The sequence below is a fragment of the Mustelus asterias genome, chromosome 9, assembly GCF_964213995.1.
Source record: "Mustelus asterias chromosome 9, sMusAst1.hap1.1, whole genome shotgun sequence".
NCBI lineage: Eukaryota > Metazoa > Chordata > Chondrichthyes > Carcharhiniformes > Triakidae > Mustelus > Mustelus asterias.
In genome coordinates, this window is record NC_135809.1 from 119088382 (window position 1) to 119107128 (window position 18747).

An 18747-nucleotide genomic window follows, 5' to 3' on the forward strand; every position below is an offset into this window, starting at 1 on the left:
TGGGGGGGGGGGGAGGGGGGAGGAGAGAGAGAGAATGTCGTTTAGGTTAATCCAGCTTTTTATTCAATTCATTCATAGAATTGTGGGTATTACCTAAAAAGCTAGCATTCATTGTCATTTGAAAATTGCTCTTGAGGAGGTTGTAATGGCTTAAGTACAAGTGTTTGAAATGGCTTGCTAAGCTGTTTGAGGGTAGTTAAGTGTCACTTGAGTTTGGAGTCTTGTAGGCTACGCTGCATGTTTCCCTAAGAACTTGAGTGAACTAGATGTGCTTTTAGAACAATCGATTTGTTTAATTGGTCATAGTTACGGTATTAGCTGCTTATTCCAGATTATTCTAATTACTTTTAAATTCCCCAGTTGCTGTAGTGGGGTCGGAATCATTAGTCCAGACCACCGGTAACACATCCATTTTGCAGCCATGCCCTGTGCTGGAGGTAATGGTGGAGCAATGAAAATCTGGGATGTGCAAGAAAATAATTGGAGTTTCATACCTTGAATCTGTTTGATTTTCTCCCTTTGAGTTTGATCCTATTGAGAATTCCTTGCTTGGAAATCATGTAAGAAGTTTAACAACACCAGGTTAAAGTCCAACAGGTTTATTTGGTAGCAAAAGCCACACAAGCTTTCGAAGCTCTAAGCCCCTTCTTCAGGTGAGTGGGAATTCTGTTCACAAACAGAGCTTATAAAGACACAGACTCAATTTACATGAATAATGGTTGGAATGCGAATACTTACAACTAATCAAGTCTTTAAGAAACAAAACAATGGGAGTGGAGAGAGCATCAAGACAGGCTAAAAAGATGTGTATTGTCTCCAGACAAGACAGCCAGTGAAACTCTGCAGGTCCACGCAACTGTGGGAGTTACAAATAGTGTGACATGAACCCAATATCCCGGTTGAGGCCGTCCTCGTGTGTGCGGAACTTGGCTATCAGTTTCTGCTCAGCGACTCTGCGCTGTCGTGTGTCGCGAAGGCCGCCTTGGAGAACGCTTACCCGAATATCAGAGGCCGAATGCCCGTGACCGCTGAAGTGCTCCCCAACAGGAAGAGAACAGTCTTGCCTGGTGATTGTCGAGCGGCAATCACAATCACCAGGCAAGACTGTTCTCTTCCTGTTGGGGAGCACTTCAGCGGTCACGGGCATTCGGCCTCTGATATTCGGGTAAGCGATCTCCAAGGCGGCCTTCGCGACACACGACAGCGCAGAGTCGCTGAGCAGAAACTGATAGCCAAGTTCCGCACACACGAGGACGGCCTCAACCGGGATATTGGGTTCATGTCACACTATTTGTAACTCCCACAGTTGCGTGGACCTGCAGAGTTTCACTGGCTGTCTTGTCTGGAGACAATACACATCTTTTTAGCCTGTCTTGATGCTCTCTCCACTCCCATTGTTTTGTTTCTTAAAGACTTGATTAGTTGTAAGTATTCGCATTCCAACCATTATTCATGTAAATTGAGTCTGTGCCTTTATAAGCTCTGTTTGTGAACAGAATTCCCACTCACCTGAAGAAGGGGCTTAGAGCTTCGAAAGCTTGTGTGGCTTTTGCTACCAAATAAACCTGTTGGACTTTAACCTGGTGTTGTTAAACTTCTTACTGTGTTTACCCCAGTCCAACGCCGGCATCTCCACATCATGGAAATCATGTACCAGTGTTGGAGCATGAGCGCATTGTTTTAGTGATTGGTCCACAACATAGGACGTTAATCAGACTCTTAAGTAAACAGTGCCCTGTATCTTGGATGTTCCTTTTTATATAAATAAGAGTTTGATTGTGAAGCCATTCAATTAAAATCTTGTTGAAAATGTTTCCGGCATTACAAGTGATAAAAAGTACTGAGAACTGGTAGTCATGGAAATCCTATTATAAATGCAAATCTTATCTTGTGACATCGAGGTAGTGAAATTGAAGAATTTACTTAAGTAACCACTTGGCAGAGGGGGGAATGGAACTTTGTTTCTGAATTCCATGTGATGGTGGATAACCTTGCATTCCTCTGAATTAGGATTTTTTTGTTTCCTCATTCCTGTTTGGAAGTGAAGGAATGTTTAAATTTGTTATTCAGATGGGTTTTAGCATCAAGTGACTTTTTATGCTTAAATTTCAAAAAAATTCATTTGTATCCTTTTCTGATATTGTTTTATTTGGACATTGCACGCTTGGGGATTGGTGGGGAGGGGGTCATACTAACAATGTTGTTCGTTGTGCATGAATTCAAATTAACGTAATTTAAAAATTCGAACTTTAATAGTGTTGCATATTGTAAAGCAATGCATCTGACTAGTCGCATGACATGTAATGTCACCAGAGGCATATTGGACTTCAGTCAGGTAACACCTTGTAAATAAAGCTGTTGCTTTGTTTAACCTATGGTGTGGCACCTCGAATCCCTTTTTTTCCTTGTCAAATAATTACACGTACACAACAAACGGTGAGTTTTTTTTAAATTGCCTTTTTGAACAAGCTAAGAGTTTATACTTTGCTCCACATTGACTGCTGTGCCTTGACTCTAAGCTCTGGCGTTCCTTCCTCAAATTCCATTGTCTCCTCTGTAAAACTTACCTTTTGACCTAACCGAAAGTCATCTCTGGTGATGTGGTGTCAATATTTTCTTGCCAAATGCACTCGCATATTCATTGGTAAGCCAGGCCTCAATGTTGTGAACCTTGTCACATACTTTTATTGGAGAGGATTCTTCGAGATAGAATTTACTCCCACTTGGAAATAAGTGGATGTATTAGCAAGAGGCAACACGGTTTTGTGAAGGGGAGGTTGTGTCTCACTAACTTGATCGAGTTTTCCGAGGAAGTGACAAAGATGATTGAAGGTAGGGCAGTGGATGTTGTCTACGTGGACTTCAGTAAGGCCTTTGACAAGGTCCCTCATGGCAGACTGGTCCAGAAGGTGAAGTCGCATGAGATCTGGGGTGAGCTGGCAAGATGGATACGAAACTGGCTTGGTCATAGAAGACGAGGGTGGAGAGATGGCAGATAGAGGTTAATCCAGACAAATGTGAGGTAATGCATTTTGGAAGGTCTAACACAAATAGGAAATATACAGTAAATGGCAGAACCCTTAAGGGTATTGATGGGCAGAGGGATCTGGATGTACAGGTACATAGGTCACTGAAAGTGGCAATGCAGGTGGAGCAGGTAGTCAAGGAGGCATACGGCATGCTTGCCTTTGTCGGCCGGGACATTGACTTTAAAAATTGGCAAGTCATGTTGCAGCTTTATAGAACCTTAGTTAGGCTGCACTTGGAATATAGTGTACAATTCTGGTCGCCACATTACCAGAAGGATGTGGAGGCTTTGGAGAGGGTACAGGAAAGATTTACCAGGGTGTTGCCTGGTATGGAGGGCATTAGCTATGAGGAGAGGTTGTAGAAACTTGGTTTGTTCTCACTGGAACGATAGAAGTTGAGGAGTGACCTGATAGAAGTCTACAAAATTGAGGGGTGTGGATAGTCAGAAGCTTTTTCCCAGGGTGGAAGAGTCAATTACTAGGGGGCATAGGTTTAAGGTGCGAAGGGCAAGGTTTAAAAGAGATGTACGAGGCAAGTTTTTTTACACAGGGTGATGGGTGCCTGGAACTTGCTGTCGGGGGAGGTAGTGGAAGCAGATACGATAGTGAATTTTAAGGGGCACCTTGACAAATACATGAATAGGATGGCAACAGAGGGATAAGGCCCGTGGAAGGGCAGGGGGTTTTAGTTCAGACGGACATGGTTGGTGCAGGCTAGGAGGGCTGAAGGGGCTGTTCCTGTGCTGTAATTTTCTTTGTTCTATACTGATGACCTTTCTACTTTGATGATCAAAATTAACAAGATGGGAGAAGAACCTGATACAATGAGAACTTTTAAACTCGTGTTTCTAGACTTTCTGAAAACATTTAGGAAACCAGAAAAGCCCATTGGCCCATATGTGTCTGCTGAACTTTACACTGTATCCCACAATCATTTTTTCTCACTTCCGAACTCTCCTGTCTTCAACACATTGTACTTATTACTTCAATGAGAGACACTAGTTTATGTGGTGACTTTCATGACCTCTGGATGTCCCAACAACATTAACACTATGTGGGAAATGTGGCAATCGATTTGTACATAGCAAGTTCCTGCAAACAGCATTATTGACCGGTTCAGAATCGCAGAATTGTTAGTGAAGAGGAAAGCCATTTGACGCATGTCTGCTCTGAATGAGCAAACATCTAGTGCCATTTCAGATAACCATCTAATTCCTTTTGAATGCCTCGATTGAACTTGCCTCTATCACACACTCGGGCAGTGCATTCCAAACTATAGCCATTTGCTGCCTGAAAATGTTGTTCCTCGTGTCACACTTGCTGTTTTTGTCATTACTTTTAAATCTGTACCCTCTCATTCTTGATCAGTTATGAGAAGTTGGGGTGAGGGATAAATATTGATGAGAACAAAGTCTTCCCTGGTAAACTTCTGGATAGGCTGCAGGTGGGATCTTCCAGTCAGGCTAAGTCAATGGCCACTTGCATTGCTCACTGGCCGTGTTGCCATGGGGGGGGGGGGGGCAGGGGTGGTCGCCTTTGGTGGGGACCAGAAGATCCCACCCATAATCTTCCCCTCTAAATTTGGCAAGTGTTTGAATTTTACCCTGTAGTGAGTGATTCACCTGGCTCAATGATCATCTCTACATAATGAGCTTTAATTGGCTCAGTTTAATGTTTCTTCCTCCCCAAAGAAAATAAGTCTAACCTTTTTAATACTGATTCCTGTTGCCAGGAATCAGTTTTGTTGCTTGCTTTCCCTTGAGCAGAAATCTTGCCTGAGAGTCAAGAGATTGTGGTTTCAAATCCAACTCCCTAGCCCTGGTTGATGTTTTAATGCAGCGCTCCCTCAATATGGCACCATTTTCAGTCGTTACATTAAACCAAAGCTGCCTTTGCACTAGGTGACTGGGACCTGTTGTCCTGGTCAGGATTTGTCCAAACATACAAATCCAGTTTAAAAAAAAAAAAAATTTAGTCTTGCTATGTGAAAACACATAGGTTGATTGGCCATGCTAAAATTGCCCCTTAGTGTACTGAGATGTGTAGGTTTGAGGGATTAGCGGGTTAATATGTAGGGGTCTGGGTGGGATTGTGGTCGGTGCAGACTCGATGGGCCAAATGGCCTCTTTCTGCACTGTAGGGTTTCTATGATTAAACACATTTTAGGAGCTGGAGCTTTATCTAAAAAAGATGAAGCCAGCAAGACCATTATTGTACTTCTGTTTGTGGGAATTTGCGCTCTGCAAGTTGGATAATGCATTGCAACAGTGGCGGCACTTAAGTGATTGATTAGTTTTAAACCATTTGGAGCCACCCTGAGGTTGTGAAACGTGCTACATGAATGTATTTGATTTGCACAATGCTCCCAAGTGGGATGTAGCCAACACCAGTGTGAAGTAGCAATACAACCTGTTTGTTCTCCTACCAATTATCCCAGTATCTTGTATACCAGTACTGATAACACACACTCTGGGAAATGTCAAGGTGTCAGTAAGAAGTCTCAACACCAGGTTAAAGTCCAACAGGTTTATTTGGTAGCAAATACCATAAGCTTTCGGAGCGCTGCCCCTTCGTCAGATGGAGTGGATATCTGTTCTCCAACAGACACAGAAATCAAGTTACAGAATAATTAGAATGCAAATCTTTACAGCCAGCCAGGTCTTAAAGGTACAGATAATGTGGGTGGAGGGAGCATTCAACACCGGTTAAAGAGATGTGTATTGTCTCCAGACAGAACAGCTAGTGAGATTCTGCAAGATCAGGGGGAAAGCTGTGGGGGTTACTGATAATGTGACATAAAATTGACGAAGGGGCAGTGCTCCAAAAGCTTATGGTATTTGCTACCAAATAAACCTGTTGGACTTTAACCTGGTGTTGTGAGACTTCTTACTGTGTTTACCCCAGTCCAACGCCGGCATCTCCACAAAATGTCAAGGTGTCAGTAAATGCGTTGGCAAGCAATCCAAAGTGATTGCACAAATTGTAGCCAGTGGCATTTTGGAATGAGTGATCAGGGAAGTATGTCATAATGGGAGAGAAATGTCATTCTGATCTGGTGCATCAATCCATTCTGGTGACTTTTTTGAACGTTTTATGGAAGAGGGATTTTCTGTTTACACCAAATGCGTGGCAAAGTTTGCAGTGAGTCAATACCGTATACTATAGAGGATCTTGTAATTTAGTGCCTATAGCTTAGACAGAATGTTAATCCCTTTGGGAATTGTGGGGGGGGGGAGGGGGGGGAAATGAGTGGAATTGAGGCAGAACTTTATTGAATGGCAGGAGAGGAGTAGTACAGTTCACTCCTGCTCCTGTTTCTGGTGACCTTCTACCAAGTCTCCATTGTCATGTTGTTAGGGGAATGAAAGCAGTCTGGAGTAGCACTGGGGAGTTCAAGCCTGATCATTCTGGCTCTCTGGCAAAGAGTGTAATAACAGTCGGTTCCTACCAGTCTTAATGCACAATTCCTACCAGTCTTAATGCACTATATCAGTGCTTGGACTATCACTTATTTTCCCCTCTAATTAAAAAAGGGAAAATGTGAAACCTGATCCGGTCAAAATAGTCCTGAAGTTAATTTGGCTTATCAATGTTTACATTTCAATGTCAAATATTGGTCTGAATACTTAATGGTGCACATGGAACTATTCCTTTTTTATGTTCGGAGTTGAGTGGTGCTTGCCTTTTATACATTTTCTGATTCTATAAAAAATCAACTTCCATTACAGCAAGCAACTGATTAACCCTTAAACATTTTCTGTTAAACCTTTTCCTCTATTTGTAGAACTGATGCTTGGTTTCCAGCGTGGAATTCAGCCCCACTGGTCTATGCTAGTATTTTTGCTCCACACAAGCTTCCTCTTGCCTGTCATCTAACCCCTTGTGTATATCCAGTTTTCCCCTTTAAATGCATCAATAATAATTGGCTAACTCACTTTATCCAGGATTGGAAATGCAATATCTCCTGCATTCCACATTGAATTTAGTGACTGTCTTACATTGATGGCCTTTAGTTTTGGTCTTGCCCACATGTAGAAACCTCTCTCTCAATCTGCCCAGTTTTGGGGATTGTGTAGCTGTGAATTACTGTTGAAACATTTTGCCTTCCTTCTCTTCCAAACACCTTCCCCAGAGAGAAAACACTATTACTGCATGGAGTTTATACTCGGTGTATAATAGGAAAACATCAAAATCTGTGGTACAACTCTATTTCAGTAAGGATAGGCAACAACACCTCCACAATCATCCTCAACACTGGTACCCCACAAGACTGTCTCTTCAGCTCCTTACTATACTTGTATACCTATGACTGTGTGTTCAAATTCTCCCTCCAACTGGATTTTCAAGTTTGCTGATACCACTGTAGTGGGTTGGATCTTGAACAATGACGAGACTGAGTACAGGAATGAGAATCTGGTGAACTGGTGCAATGACTATCTCTCATCAACAAAACTAAGGAGATAGTCATCGACTTCAGGAAGCATAGTGGACGACATGCCCCTGTCTACATCAATGAGGACTAAGTAGAAATGGTCAAGAGCTTCAAGTTTTTAGGTGTCCAGGTCACCAACAACCTGTCCTAGTTTCTTACCTGCCCTGCCCATCCCGACACTAGTTAAAGTCCACCAATGCCTCTACTTTCTCAGAAGACTAAAGAAATTTGGCATGTCTGCTACGACACTCCAACTTTTACAGATGCACCATAGAAAGCATTCTTTCTGGTTGTATCACAGCTTGTTGTGGCTCCTGCTCTGTCCAAGACCACAAAAAACTACAAAAGTTCATGAACAAAGCCAAGTTCATCACGAAAACCAGCCTCCCACCCATTGACTCTGTCTACACTTCCCACTGCCTTGGAAACACAGCCAGCATAATTAAGGACCCCATGCACCCTGGACATGCACTCTTCCACCTTCCATTAGAAAAAGATACAAAAGTCTGAGGTCATGTATCAACCAATTCAAGAACAGCTTCTTCCCTGCTGCCATCAGACCTTTGAATGGACCTACTTCACTCTAAGTTGATTTTTTTTCTACACCCTAGCTATGACTGTAACACTACATTCTGCACTCTTTCGTTTCCTTTATGTACGGTATGCTTTGTATAGTGCACAAGAAACATACTTTTCATTGTATACCAATACATATATGATAAATCAAAGCCTGTATTTAGGCTGTGTCCTAACAAAATGCTGACACTAATGTAGGCAATGCCACAGCCGGTTTGTTCACCACAAGGTCCAACAAACAGCACCCTGTTAATGACCAAATCAGTTTGTCATCTTGATTTGAGATATGGCTGTGTAACATGATGACTTGCAACTATTAAGAAAAGAAACCCCACACGTACTATCTTTCTTCTTGACTGTCTGCGGTTCATTACGGTTATATCCGGGCAGGGGAAAAATGACAAGTGTCAGTCCTCTAAGGCAGAGCTCCCAAGTCTGTTTGCGCTCGTCAAATAGATGCAGATTCATTGGCACGGGCTGGTCCACAGGATGGAAGAAAGGTTGCATGCTTAAGGGCCTTCATGTATGGTGAAGTAGTTGGATGTGGAGATGCCAGCGTTGGACTGGGGTGAACACAGTACGAAGTCTCACAACACCAGGTTAAAGTCCAACAGGTTTATTTGGTAGCAAATACCATAAGCTTTCGGAGTGCTGCTCCTTCGTCAGATGGAGTGGAAATGTGCTCTCAAACAGTGCACAGAGACACAAAATCAAGTTTTAGAATGCAAATCCCTACAACCAGCCAGGTCTTAAAGGTACAGACTCCACCCACATTGTGCGGCATAGGTTGATTGGCCACGCTAAATTTCCCCTTAGTGTCCCGGGATGCGTAGGTTAGTGAGATAAATATGGGGAGTGACAGGAATGGGGTCCTGGGTGGGATTGTTGCAGGCTTGATGGGCCAAATGGTGGCCTTCTGCACAGTAGGGATTCTATTCTAAATCCAATTTGCAATCGCCTGTAGACTTTACATTTTACCCAATTGTTTTGTGTAAGTACTTGGGAGGGAAAATAAAACTGCCTTTTGAAAATGTATAGATTCTAGTTTGCTACACCCATCAGTGGCTAAGAAATAAAAACAATCCAGTCACTGTTTTATTCTCTCCTTTTTCACTCCACCCAACTCATTACCACATTTTTCTGCATTCAATTGCATCTACCCACTCTGCTACTCTGCATTCATCCCCAAGTTAGCATGTTGCTAATGACTTTAAAAAAATAATTCTCCACTATTTGAGGTGCCAGGATTTGAGTACATGATCAAGGTTGGCACCTTCATCCAATACTGGAGGAATTCTCTTTTATGACTGCTCCCTTTGAGACATTCAACCATGACCCCATCTTACCTGTTCAGATGGATGTAAAAGATCCCATAGAAATATCTGAAGTAAAACGATGGAATTTCCCTGGCTGTCATTTTATCCCTGACCAAAGCAGTGGCTTAACCACCATTCTGCGGGAGAGTCGTACAGAATTGAAACGTTGACTCTAGATGCTGGGTCTGCTGAGTTCACCCAGCTCTTTGTTTTAATTTCGGATTCCCAGCATCTGCAGTATTTTGCTTTTATCTAAACTTGCTTCCCATTGTTATTTGTGAGATCTTGGTATGCAAATTTGTTTGCTGTTGGTCTACAAAATGTGACTGCACTTCAAAAGTGACATTGATTGTGAAGAGTTTTGGTGGTGCTCTGCGTGTAAAGACAAGTTCCCGTACACTCAACATGAGAGTACATTCATTCATTTCGCAAGCGGAGGCCGAGTGACATCTTACAAAAAAATCTTTTCGATGGCTGTCATTGTATTAACTTACAAGGAACAACCCTATCCACCCTCCCTTTTTTTTTTTGTTGCCTGCTTTTCTTATTGAAAGTATTTGCATAAACTTCACAGCGGAGAAACAAAGCCTTTCCCTGTTCTGGCCTGACTTAAGCGGAGTTTGTCAATAGTGTATGTAGTATTGTGTGCCTCCATTCTAATAAATGTTGACACGGATGCTTTGTTCACTGTTAAAAATGTAACTTTTGTCTGAGGGAATGTATTTAACCGACAGAGGGTGCTCTCAACAAATGCTTAACAAAGGAAGTAAAACCTGATCTGTATCTCCCTGCATGCAGTCCCTGGGACTGAGGATGCATTGCTTCCATGGTGGCTCAGTGCAGACCCAGTTTGCGACAGGTGGTATTTGAAGAGTTGGGTAGATGGGCTGTACTGGTCCAATGTGCCCATCTTCTGTTTGACTTGGAAAATTAAAAGAAGGTAATTCTGTACTAAAAGAACAAATTCTATCTAAACAATCACGAATATTTATTATAGAATAAGGCTAAATTGCAGGGTTTTTAAAGAAATCCATTCTTGGTGGCAGTGGTTCTTCGCTGTTTCTATAAATCCCTGGGCATTCTGATACTTTGTCCCAACTCTCTCATTCTGTCACCCTCGTGTCAAGGGGTGGTAGTGGGGGGAGGGCGAAATTAAGCAGCTAAACTTTATCCAGCAAAGGTGTCTTTCCAACTGTACTTAAATTATTGGCAGCATTTGGAGGAATATGGAACCAAGGTGGGTAGATGAAGTTGGGATGCAGATCAGCTGTGATCTAACTTGGACGGCAGGACCAGCTCCAAGAGCTGAACGGTAAACCTGTTCTCGGCTGAAACTCTGGCTGAGTTGCTGCATCGAGTCTGTGGATGTGGAAGCAAATCGTGACAGTCATATAAATGCCAGAGAGAAACTGGAGACTCTGCCATCTTGATCTTTTAACTCACTGACTTATAAAGTTTCATTTACAAGTCGATACGCTGTTTTTTTTTAAAACAGTGAATGGCAAGTTTGAACCAGCGCTGGAGGCAACACAGCTATGTTTAAAGCTTCTGGACTCCAGGAATCGGGATGAACTCAGGAGGTTGTTGTATTTCATGGCTGTTACTGCACAGCCTACATCCATTGCCTTACAGAAGGGGGTAAGTGCATAATCTTCCTTAAAGACTTGGCTCTTAATGGACTCATTCAATTGGTTGGACTTTTTCTTTTGTTCTTTAGTAGCTGTTCATTCGGTAAGATCAGAAGTGAACTTGCAAAGTTTAGTTTCTTGATGACACAAATAAGTGAACAGTAACTTATGATTTCCTCCATCTTAGGTTGCGAATAGAATTCTGATGAAGAGGACTTTCGGGAAAGCCATAGTTTTTAATAAGAATCTTCCAAAAGGGAAAGCTGATCTCTTGGTTTTGTTCCTCCTTGATCATCAGAAAGATGTATTCAAGGTATGTAAGGGTATAAATAGGATCAGACATTGTCTCTACAAACCCTGGAGCTTGCACGGCTGTTCAATAAAATCATGCTGAACTTTTCACATCAACTCCCATCATTTTCCCATCTAACAGTCTATCAGTCTCTGTCTTGAATATATTTAAATGACCATCCACTGCCTGATGGGCTAGAAAATTCCAAAGATTCACAACCCTCTGAGAAGAAATTTCTTCACCTTGGTCCTAAATGGCCAATTCCTTATCCTGAGACTCTGACTTCCTGCAGTTCTGAACATGCCAGCTAGAGGGAGCAGCATCTACCATGTTGTGCACATGATTTTCTACAGTCAACTCCTGTCATTCATGATCCCCCACCTGTCATACATTCACGCAGGTAAACAAATTTGTATGTAGACCAAATTGCAGTTCACATTTTGTTCATTGGTGATTTAGACTCGTGTTAAATGGTAAGCTGGTTAACCTTTCTTCTTTCTCGCCTAGCAAGCGTGCGCTGTTCATGCAACATCTGTGTGTGCGCAAGTTCACCGTTTGTGATTTTTGTGGGAACGTAACCCCCACAAATGACAAGAGTGGACTGTACTTTTCAATGAGGTCACCTCTTGTTTTCTTTCTAAACTCCAGAGGACGGGGGCCCATTGTATTTGATATCCTTATAGGCCAGCCCCCTCATAAACCTGAATGCGAAGGCAGAGGAATAGGATTTCGTATGCAAGAAACCTAAAGTGTATGTGCATGCTTGAAAAGGGGAGGATCTACTTAGCTATAAAATAGAGTTGCAAAATTAACGCTTTAATATCTCCACTCTCCAAGTTTTTGCTTCAAAAATTAAAATTATCCAGTAAATCAAATTTGTACAAAACAGTACATTGTTCCAATTTAACTTAATTTTCCTTGAATGGCTTCAAAATTGAATGGTAGCTGTGGAGTGAATGTTAAATGTGATTACAACTAGTATGAGTGCAGGAGGATCATAGAAATCCTACAGTGCAGAAGAAGGCCATTTGGCCCATTGAGTCTGCACTGACAATCCAACCTGGGCCCTATCCCTGTAACCCCACATTTACCCCACTAATCCCTCTAACCTATGCATCCTGGGACACTAAGGGGCAATTTCGCATGGCCAATGCACCTAACCCGCACATCTCTGGACTGTGGGAGGAAACCCCCACAGACATGGAGAATGTGCAAACTCCACACTGACTCAAGCCGGGAATTGAACCTGAGTTCTTGGCGCTGCGAGGCAGCAGTGCTAATCACTGTGCCACCATGTCACCCCAAAATAAACTTTAAACTTATCCTAGTAATGCTATGCATTTACCATGGCTAAGCCTTCTAATCTACACATCTTTGGATACTGAGTGGCCAATCTACCAATCTTTGGACTTTGGGAGAAAACTCCACATAGTCGCCCAAGGCTGGAATTGAACCTGGGTCCCTGTCGCTGTGAGGCAGCAATGCTCACCACTGTGCCACTGTCGCCCTCTTGTGTTCAGTGTTTCTGAATATAAATATGGAATTTGCACCCACCCTTCTCTTCCAATCCTGACTAGTATTAACCCAATATTCAAGGTGCAGACAGTGTGCTGCTATCTTGCTCAGGAAATATCAGTCATGGCTCTGTGGTAGCATTCTCTCCGACCAGGGAAATCTCCGGAGAAGTTAGTGTCAACTTTTAGAATGGTCTGGTCTGGGTTTGGATGAATCCAAACCATTTTGTTCTCTATATTTTAAGGAGCTATCTGTACAGCAAAAATTACAGGAAGACTTTGCTGCAGCCGGAAGTGCACACAGGGAGTGATTTCTTTTTGAGAGATTTGAATAACACCAGTTTTAAAATATCTCATCAGGTCCCAGGATCGTTGCACAAAATGGTGAGTGAGAAACTGATGTTCATTCAAAGTGGGGGAGATCCAGACAGCAATACAGGTAAGTGATAATGGGATAGGATGAATAACTTTGACCTGGTCTCTTGTGAAGTAATAAAAATACATGATTACCATCAAGCTTTCGTGGCACATTTGTACTGCAGCCAGTATGATGCCTGTCTAGAAATATTGATTTGAATTTTGGTGGTAGTAATAGCAAAACTATCAGTGTACACTTGTTGTTACTCAACTGAACCAGGCAGCAAATTCTGTAGTCTGCATGATAAAGAACAAAGAAAATTACAGCATAGGCCCTCCAAGCCTGCACCAACCATGCTGCCTGACTGAACTAAAACCCCCTACCCTTCCGGGGACCCTATCCCTCTATTCCCATCCTATTCATGTATTTGTCAGACACCCCTTAAAAGTCACTATCATATCTGCTTCCACTACCTTCCATGGCAGCAAATTCCAGGCACCCACCACCCTCTTTTTAAAAAAAAAAATACTTGCCTCGTACATCTTCTTAAACCTTGTACCTTGAACTTATGCCCCCTAGAAATTGACTCTTCCACCCTGGGAAAAAGCTCTGACTATCCACTCTGTCCATGCCCCTCATATCTTGTAGACTTCTATCAGGTCGCCCCTCAACCTCTGTCGTTCCAGTGAGAACAAACCAAGTTTCTCCAACCTCTCCTCATAGCTATTTGACCGAGATTGTTAAAATGAACTGCAGTCTGAAAAGTCGAACATTGCTAATTTCTGTCTTGTTGCTGTAAAAGACCCTACAAGCATTTATTGCACTCCTCATAGCTAATGCCCTCCATACCAGGCAACATCCTGGTAAATCTTTTCTGTACCCTCTCCAAAGCCTCCACATCCATCTGGTAGTGTGGCGACCAGAATTGAACACTCTATTCCAAGTGCAGCCTAACTAAGGTTCTATAAAGCTGCAACATGACTTGCCAATTTTTAAAGTCAGTGCCCTGGCTGATGAAGGCAAGCATGCCATATGCCTTCTTGACTACCTTCTCCACCTGCATTGCCACTTTCATTAACCTGTGTACCTGCACACCCAGATCCTCCTGCCTATCAATACTCTTAAGGGTTCTGCCATTTACTGTATATTTCCTATCCTTATTAGACCTTCCAAAATGCATTACCTCACTTGTCCGGATTAAAATCCATCTGCCATCTCTCCGCCCAAGTCTCCAACTGATCTATATCCTGCTGTATCCTCTGATGTTCCTCATCACTATCCGCAAATCATCATCCCTTGATATGTGCTATTCCAGCACATGTACTGTTGAGGTTCCCACAAGTTGCAATCATTGGGAAATCCAGGAATTGAATAAATGTTCCACTCGTACACTTTTTGTTTGTCTAACCTTTCAAGGGTACACCTTGTTGAATGAGGTGTGACATTAGGCTTGGTGCTGGTGTTCAAGGTGTGCATAGTACATTCATTGTGCTGGAAATTCCATCCTGTCCTGCATTATGCTTGTAATTGTTCTGCTATTTGACCGAGATTGTTAAAATGAACTGCAGTCTGAAAAGTAGAACATTGCTAATTTCTGTCTTGTTGCTGTAAAAGACCCTACAAGCATTTATTGCATAGCATTCTGAACTTCAGTTTGATGCATGGTTACATCTACTTGGCTGAAGCTAAACACATTTCCCAGTCTAGAGGGTTAGAAGGAGATGGCCTCCATCTTAATCTCCCTTGAGGACACAAGTCAGCTTTCATAGATGTTAATTTGTGCGATTACACTGGAAGGATGTGGGGAGGGGGGGAGGGGAGAAACAAGGGGGCCCATATGTACACAATGGTAGTAAATTCAATAAAGAATTGGAGAGAAACTTCTTCACCTAGAGTGATCAGAATGTGGAGCTCATAATTACAAGGAGTAGTTGAGGTGCAGAGTAAAGAGGGGAAGCTGGATTAACACACAAAAGTAATAGGAAGATGTGCTGACATGGTCAAATGACTAGGGGTGAAAGGAGTCTTGTGTGGAGCACACATGGCTGATTTTCTGCACTGCAGATGATTTGCACTGGTTCTAGACTAAAATGGTCATTAATACTTCCTCCTTGCAAAATTGGAGGAAAGATTGTCTGCTGATTTAAATCTATAACTTTCCAAACTGGTGTAAAGTTCAACTTTCAAAATACCTTTACAAGTTGCATCAAGTTAGCCTTTTTAAGTTTTCCAATCTGCCTAATCAGTTTGTTTTGCAAGGATCAAAATCCTATAAGTTTGGTTGAGGTCATAGAATCATAGAAACCCTACAGTACAGAAAGAGGCCATTCGGCCCATCGAGTCTGCACTGACCACAATCCCACCCAGGTCCTATCCCATATCCCTACATATTTACCCACTAATCTCTCTAACCTATGCATCTCAGGACACTAAGGGCAATTTTTAGCATGGCCAATCAACCTAACCCGCACATCTTTGGACTGTGGGAGGAAACCGGAGGAAACCCACGCAGACACGAGGAGAATGTGCAAACTCCACACAGACAGTGACCCAAGCCGGGAATCGAACCCAGGTCCCTGGAGCTGTGCAGCAGCAGTGCTAACCACTGTGCTACCGTGCCGCCCTTGTGTTGGAAACTGGAAGCACTAAAACAACAGCCAATAAACTTGCATCAACTTTTCCAAAATTTTCAGAGGATGTTGAATATCTAAGGAAGCACTTTCAGTTAGTATTGTAACCAATTGGGAATTGTGCTGATGTCAAAATTACATTTTTTTGATGGGTTCTGTATTTGGGTAAGGAAGTGTAAAAATTGAGCTGGCATGTGGATCAGAGTTATAAAATAAAGCACCAATCTAAAAGTACTTTGTGGCACTCCCTGATTCTGCCAACTTTAGTTTTGTGATAAAATCACTAAAATTGAGATTTTTGGGTACAAATAGAAAATCCAAAAAACGTAAAGTGTACAGAATTGTATAAATGTTTTCGTTTAAAGCTGCCTTGTACTTGACATTGGTTCTCTGTTCCTCCTACGGTGTCTTCTGTAACTTCTTCCTTGCTTCTCCTCAGGGCACACTTACTGTGAGAGACTTACTCATGCCACATGTGAAAGCAACATGCGGAAGACCACGAGGGATGAACTTTTATTGCTGCTTAAAACCATTGACGAAAACCCCAAACTGCCTCCCAAAGAGAAAAAGAAGGTCCTCGCTCAGTTCAACAAGAGTCATCCAGCTGTGTTTATACAATATTTCTTTAATGCCTTAAGGAAATCTTAATATCCTGCCAGCTGAGTTGCAGTGGCGATGTAATGTATTGATGTATATTACTGTAAGTTAATTGTAAAATTAAATTGATTGAAGATTTTATATAGGATTGCAATGAATAAACTTCAAATTTCTATTCCATTCCAAGTGCAGTTGATTACTTGGCTATTCATTCCCATTTAGGTTGCTGCTGTTCAAAGTAGCATTTGTATTAGTATTGTAAAGCTGTTTTAAAATTTTACTGGAACAGTGCTTTGGGCAATTCCAGAAGGGAGCTCACTCATGTGCAGTTGGGTGTGGACAATAACTGCTGGCCTTGCCAGTGAAGTGGACATCTATCCATATTGAGAGCATATGACTAAAATGTAATCGCACCAATGATTTATTTGGTAGTACAATGGTTAGTGCTGCTGTCTCAGTGCCAGGGACCTGGGTTTGATTCCCAGCTTGGGTCACTCTGGAGTCTGCACGTTTTCCCAGTGTCTCCTGAGGTTTCCTCTGGGTGCTCTGGTTTCCTCCCCATAAAAGATGTACTGGTTAGGTGCATTGTCCATGCTAAATTCTCCCTCCGTGTACCTGAGCAGGTGCAGGAGTGTGGCGACTAGGGGATTTTTTCACAATTTTATTGCAGTATTAATGTAAGTCTACTTGTGACACTAATAATTAAACTTTAAACATTTTATGATATTTCTACAGGATTTGTTGGCTCACGTGCATCCATAGGGTTGCCAACTGTGATTTAAATGTATTCCTGGATTTCATCACATGTCCTATACTCCAGCTCTTAGTGCATCAATCTCAAGGATGGATGTGTTGGCCAACTATCAACCAGACAGCTGCCCCCCCTTCAATATCTGTGTTTGTGTATATATTATAGTAAAAATAGAAATATTCAAGTTAAAAATGAGAAATCATTATTAATGGTCAATGATTTTTCTCTATCTTCAATTTTTGGACCCTCCTGGTCCATCTGGAGGGTAATAACATTAACCACGATGTGGAGATGCTGGTGTTGGACTGGGGTAAGCATAGTAAGAAGTCTCAACACCAGGTTAGAGTCCAACAGGTTTATTGGTAGCACAAGCTTTCGGAGTATCGCTCCTTCAGGTGAGTGAAGAGTTGTGTTCACAAACGGGACATATATAGACACAAACTCAATTTACAAGATAATGGTTGGAATGTGAATCTTTACAGTCTTAAAATGTACAGACAATGTGAATGGAGAGGGTTAAGCACAGGTTTAAAAAGGTGTGTATTGTCTCCAGCCAGGACAGTTAGTGAGATTTTGCAAGCCCAGGCAGGTCATGGGGGTTACAGATAGTGACATGAATCTGGTTGAGGCTGTCCTCGTGTGTGGAACTTGGCTATCAGTTTCTGCTCAATGATTCTGCGGTGTCATGAAGGCTGCCTTGGAGAACGTTTACCCGAAGATCAGAGGCTGAATGCCTGTGACCGCTGAACCGTTCCCCGACAGTAAGAGAACACTCCTGCCTGGTGATTGTCGAGCGGTGTACATTCATCTGTTGTCGTAGCGTCTGGATGGTCTCCCCAATGTACCATGCCTTGGGACATCCTTTCCTGCAGTGCGTCAGGTAGATGACGTTGGCCAAGTCGCAAGAGTATGTACCGTGTACCTGGTGTTCTCACGTGAGATGGCAGTGTCAATGATCTGGCACGTCTTGCAGAGGTTGCTGTGGCAAGGTTGTGGGGTGTCATGGTCACGACTTGCCTGAGCTTGCAAAATCTCACTAACTGTCCTGGCTGGAGACAATACACATCTCTCACCACTCTCTGTCTGTACCTTTAAGACTTGATTACCTGTAAAGACTTGCATTCCAACCATTATCTTGTAAATTGAGTGTGTGTCTATATATGGTTTATTTGTGAACACAACTCCTCACTCACCTGATGGAGTAACACTCAGAAAGCTCGTGCTACCAAATAAACCTGTTGGACTTTAACCTGGTGTTGTGAGACTTCTTACTGAACATTAATCATCACTGTTTCCCCCAGCTGGGGGCAGGCTGAATGGGTGACGTCATGGGCCAGCGCGCGCAGGCGCCGTGGAAGAGCCGGATAAAACTACAACTCCCATCAGGCCCCGGCGGGCGCGGCCCGGATTTCCGGATTTCGCGTCATTTCCGTAAACAAACGGTCGCCGGTCGGTTAGTGGCTTTCATCCTTTTGTTGTTGTTGTTGTTGTTGTGGAACGGCCGCCTTTAGCCGGGCGGCGGGTGTTTGGAAAGCGGACCGGAGCCCGGGAGAGGAGAGGAGAGCGAGCGGGCGGGCGGGGTGGAGGAGGGGGGAGGGGGTTATGCAGCGAGGGCCGCGGCCTG

General features: G+C 42.8%; 2 protein-coding genes across 2 annotated transcripts in view; both read left to right on the forward strand.

Moving 5' to 3' along the window:
• depdc7a (DEP domain containing 7, paralog a) overlaps window positions 1-16556 on the forward strand; it is a 37141-nt gene extending 20585 nt beyond the window's left edge. Inside the window, exons 6-9 of the mRNA XM_078221311.1 lie at window positions 10849-10991; window positions 11169-11294; window positions 13148-13226; window positions 16215-16556. Of these exons, the coding sequence (XP_078077437.1) occupies window positions 10849-10991; window positions 11169-11294; window positions 13148-13226; window positions 16215-16423 (557 nt within the window). The 3' untranslated portion in view covers window positions 16424-16556. The remainder of the gene's footprint in view (window positions 1-10848; window positions 10992-11168; window positions 11295-13147; window positions 13227-16214) is intronic.
• Window positions 16557-18520: 1964 nt separating this feature from the next.
• LOC144498961 (T-complex protein 11-like protein 1) overlaps window positions 18521-18747 on the forward strand; it is a 44426-nt gene continuing 44199 nt past the window's right edge. The window contains exon 1 of the mRNA XM_078220950.1: window positions 18521-18576. The gene's annotated coding sequence lies outside the window, so the exon portion shown is untranslated. The remainder of the gene's footprint in view (window positions 18577-18747) is intronic.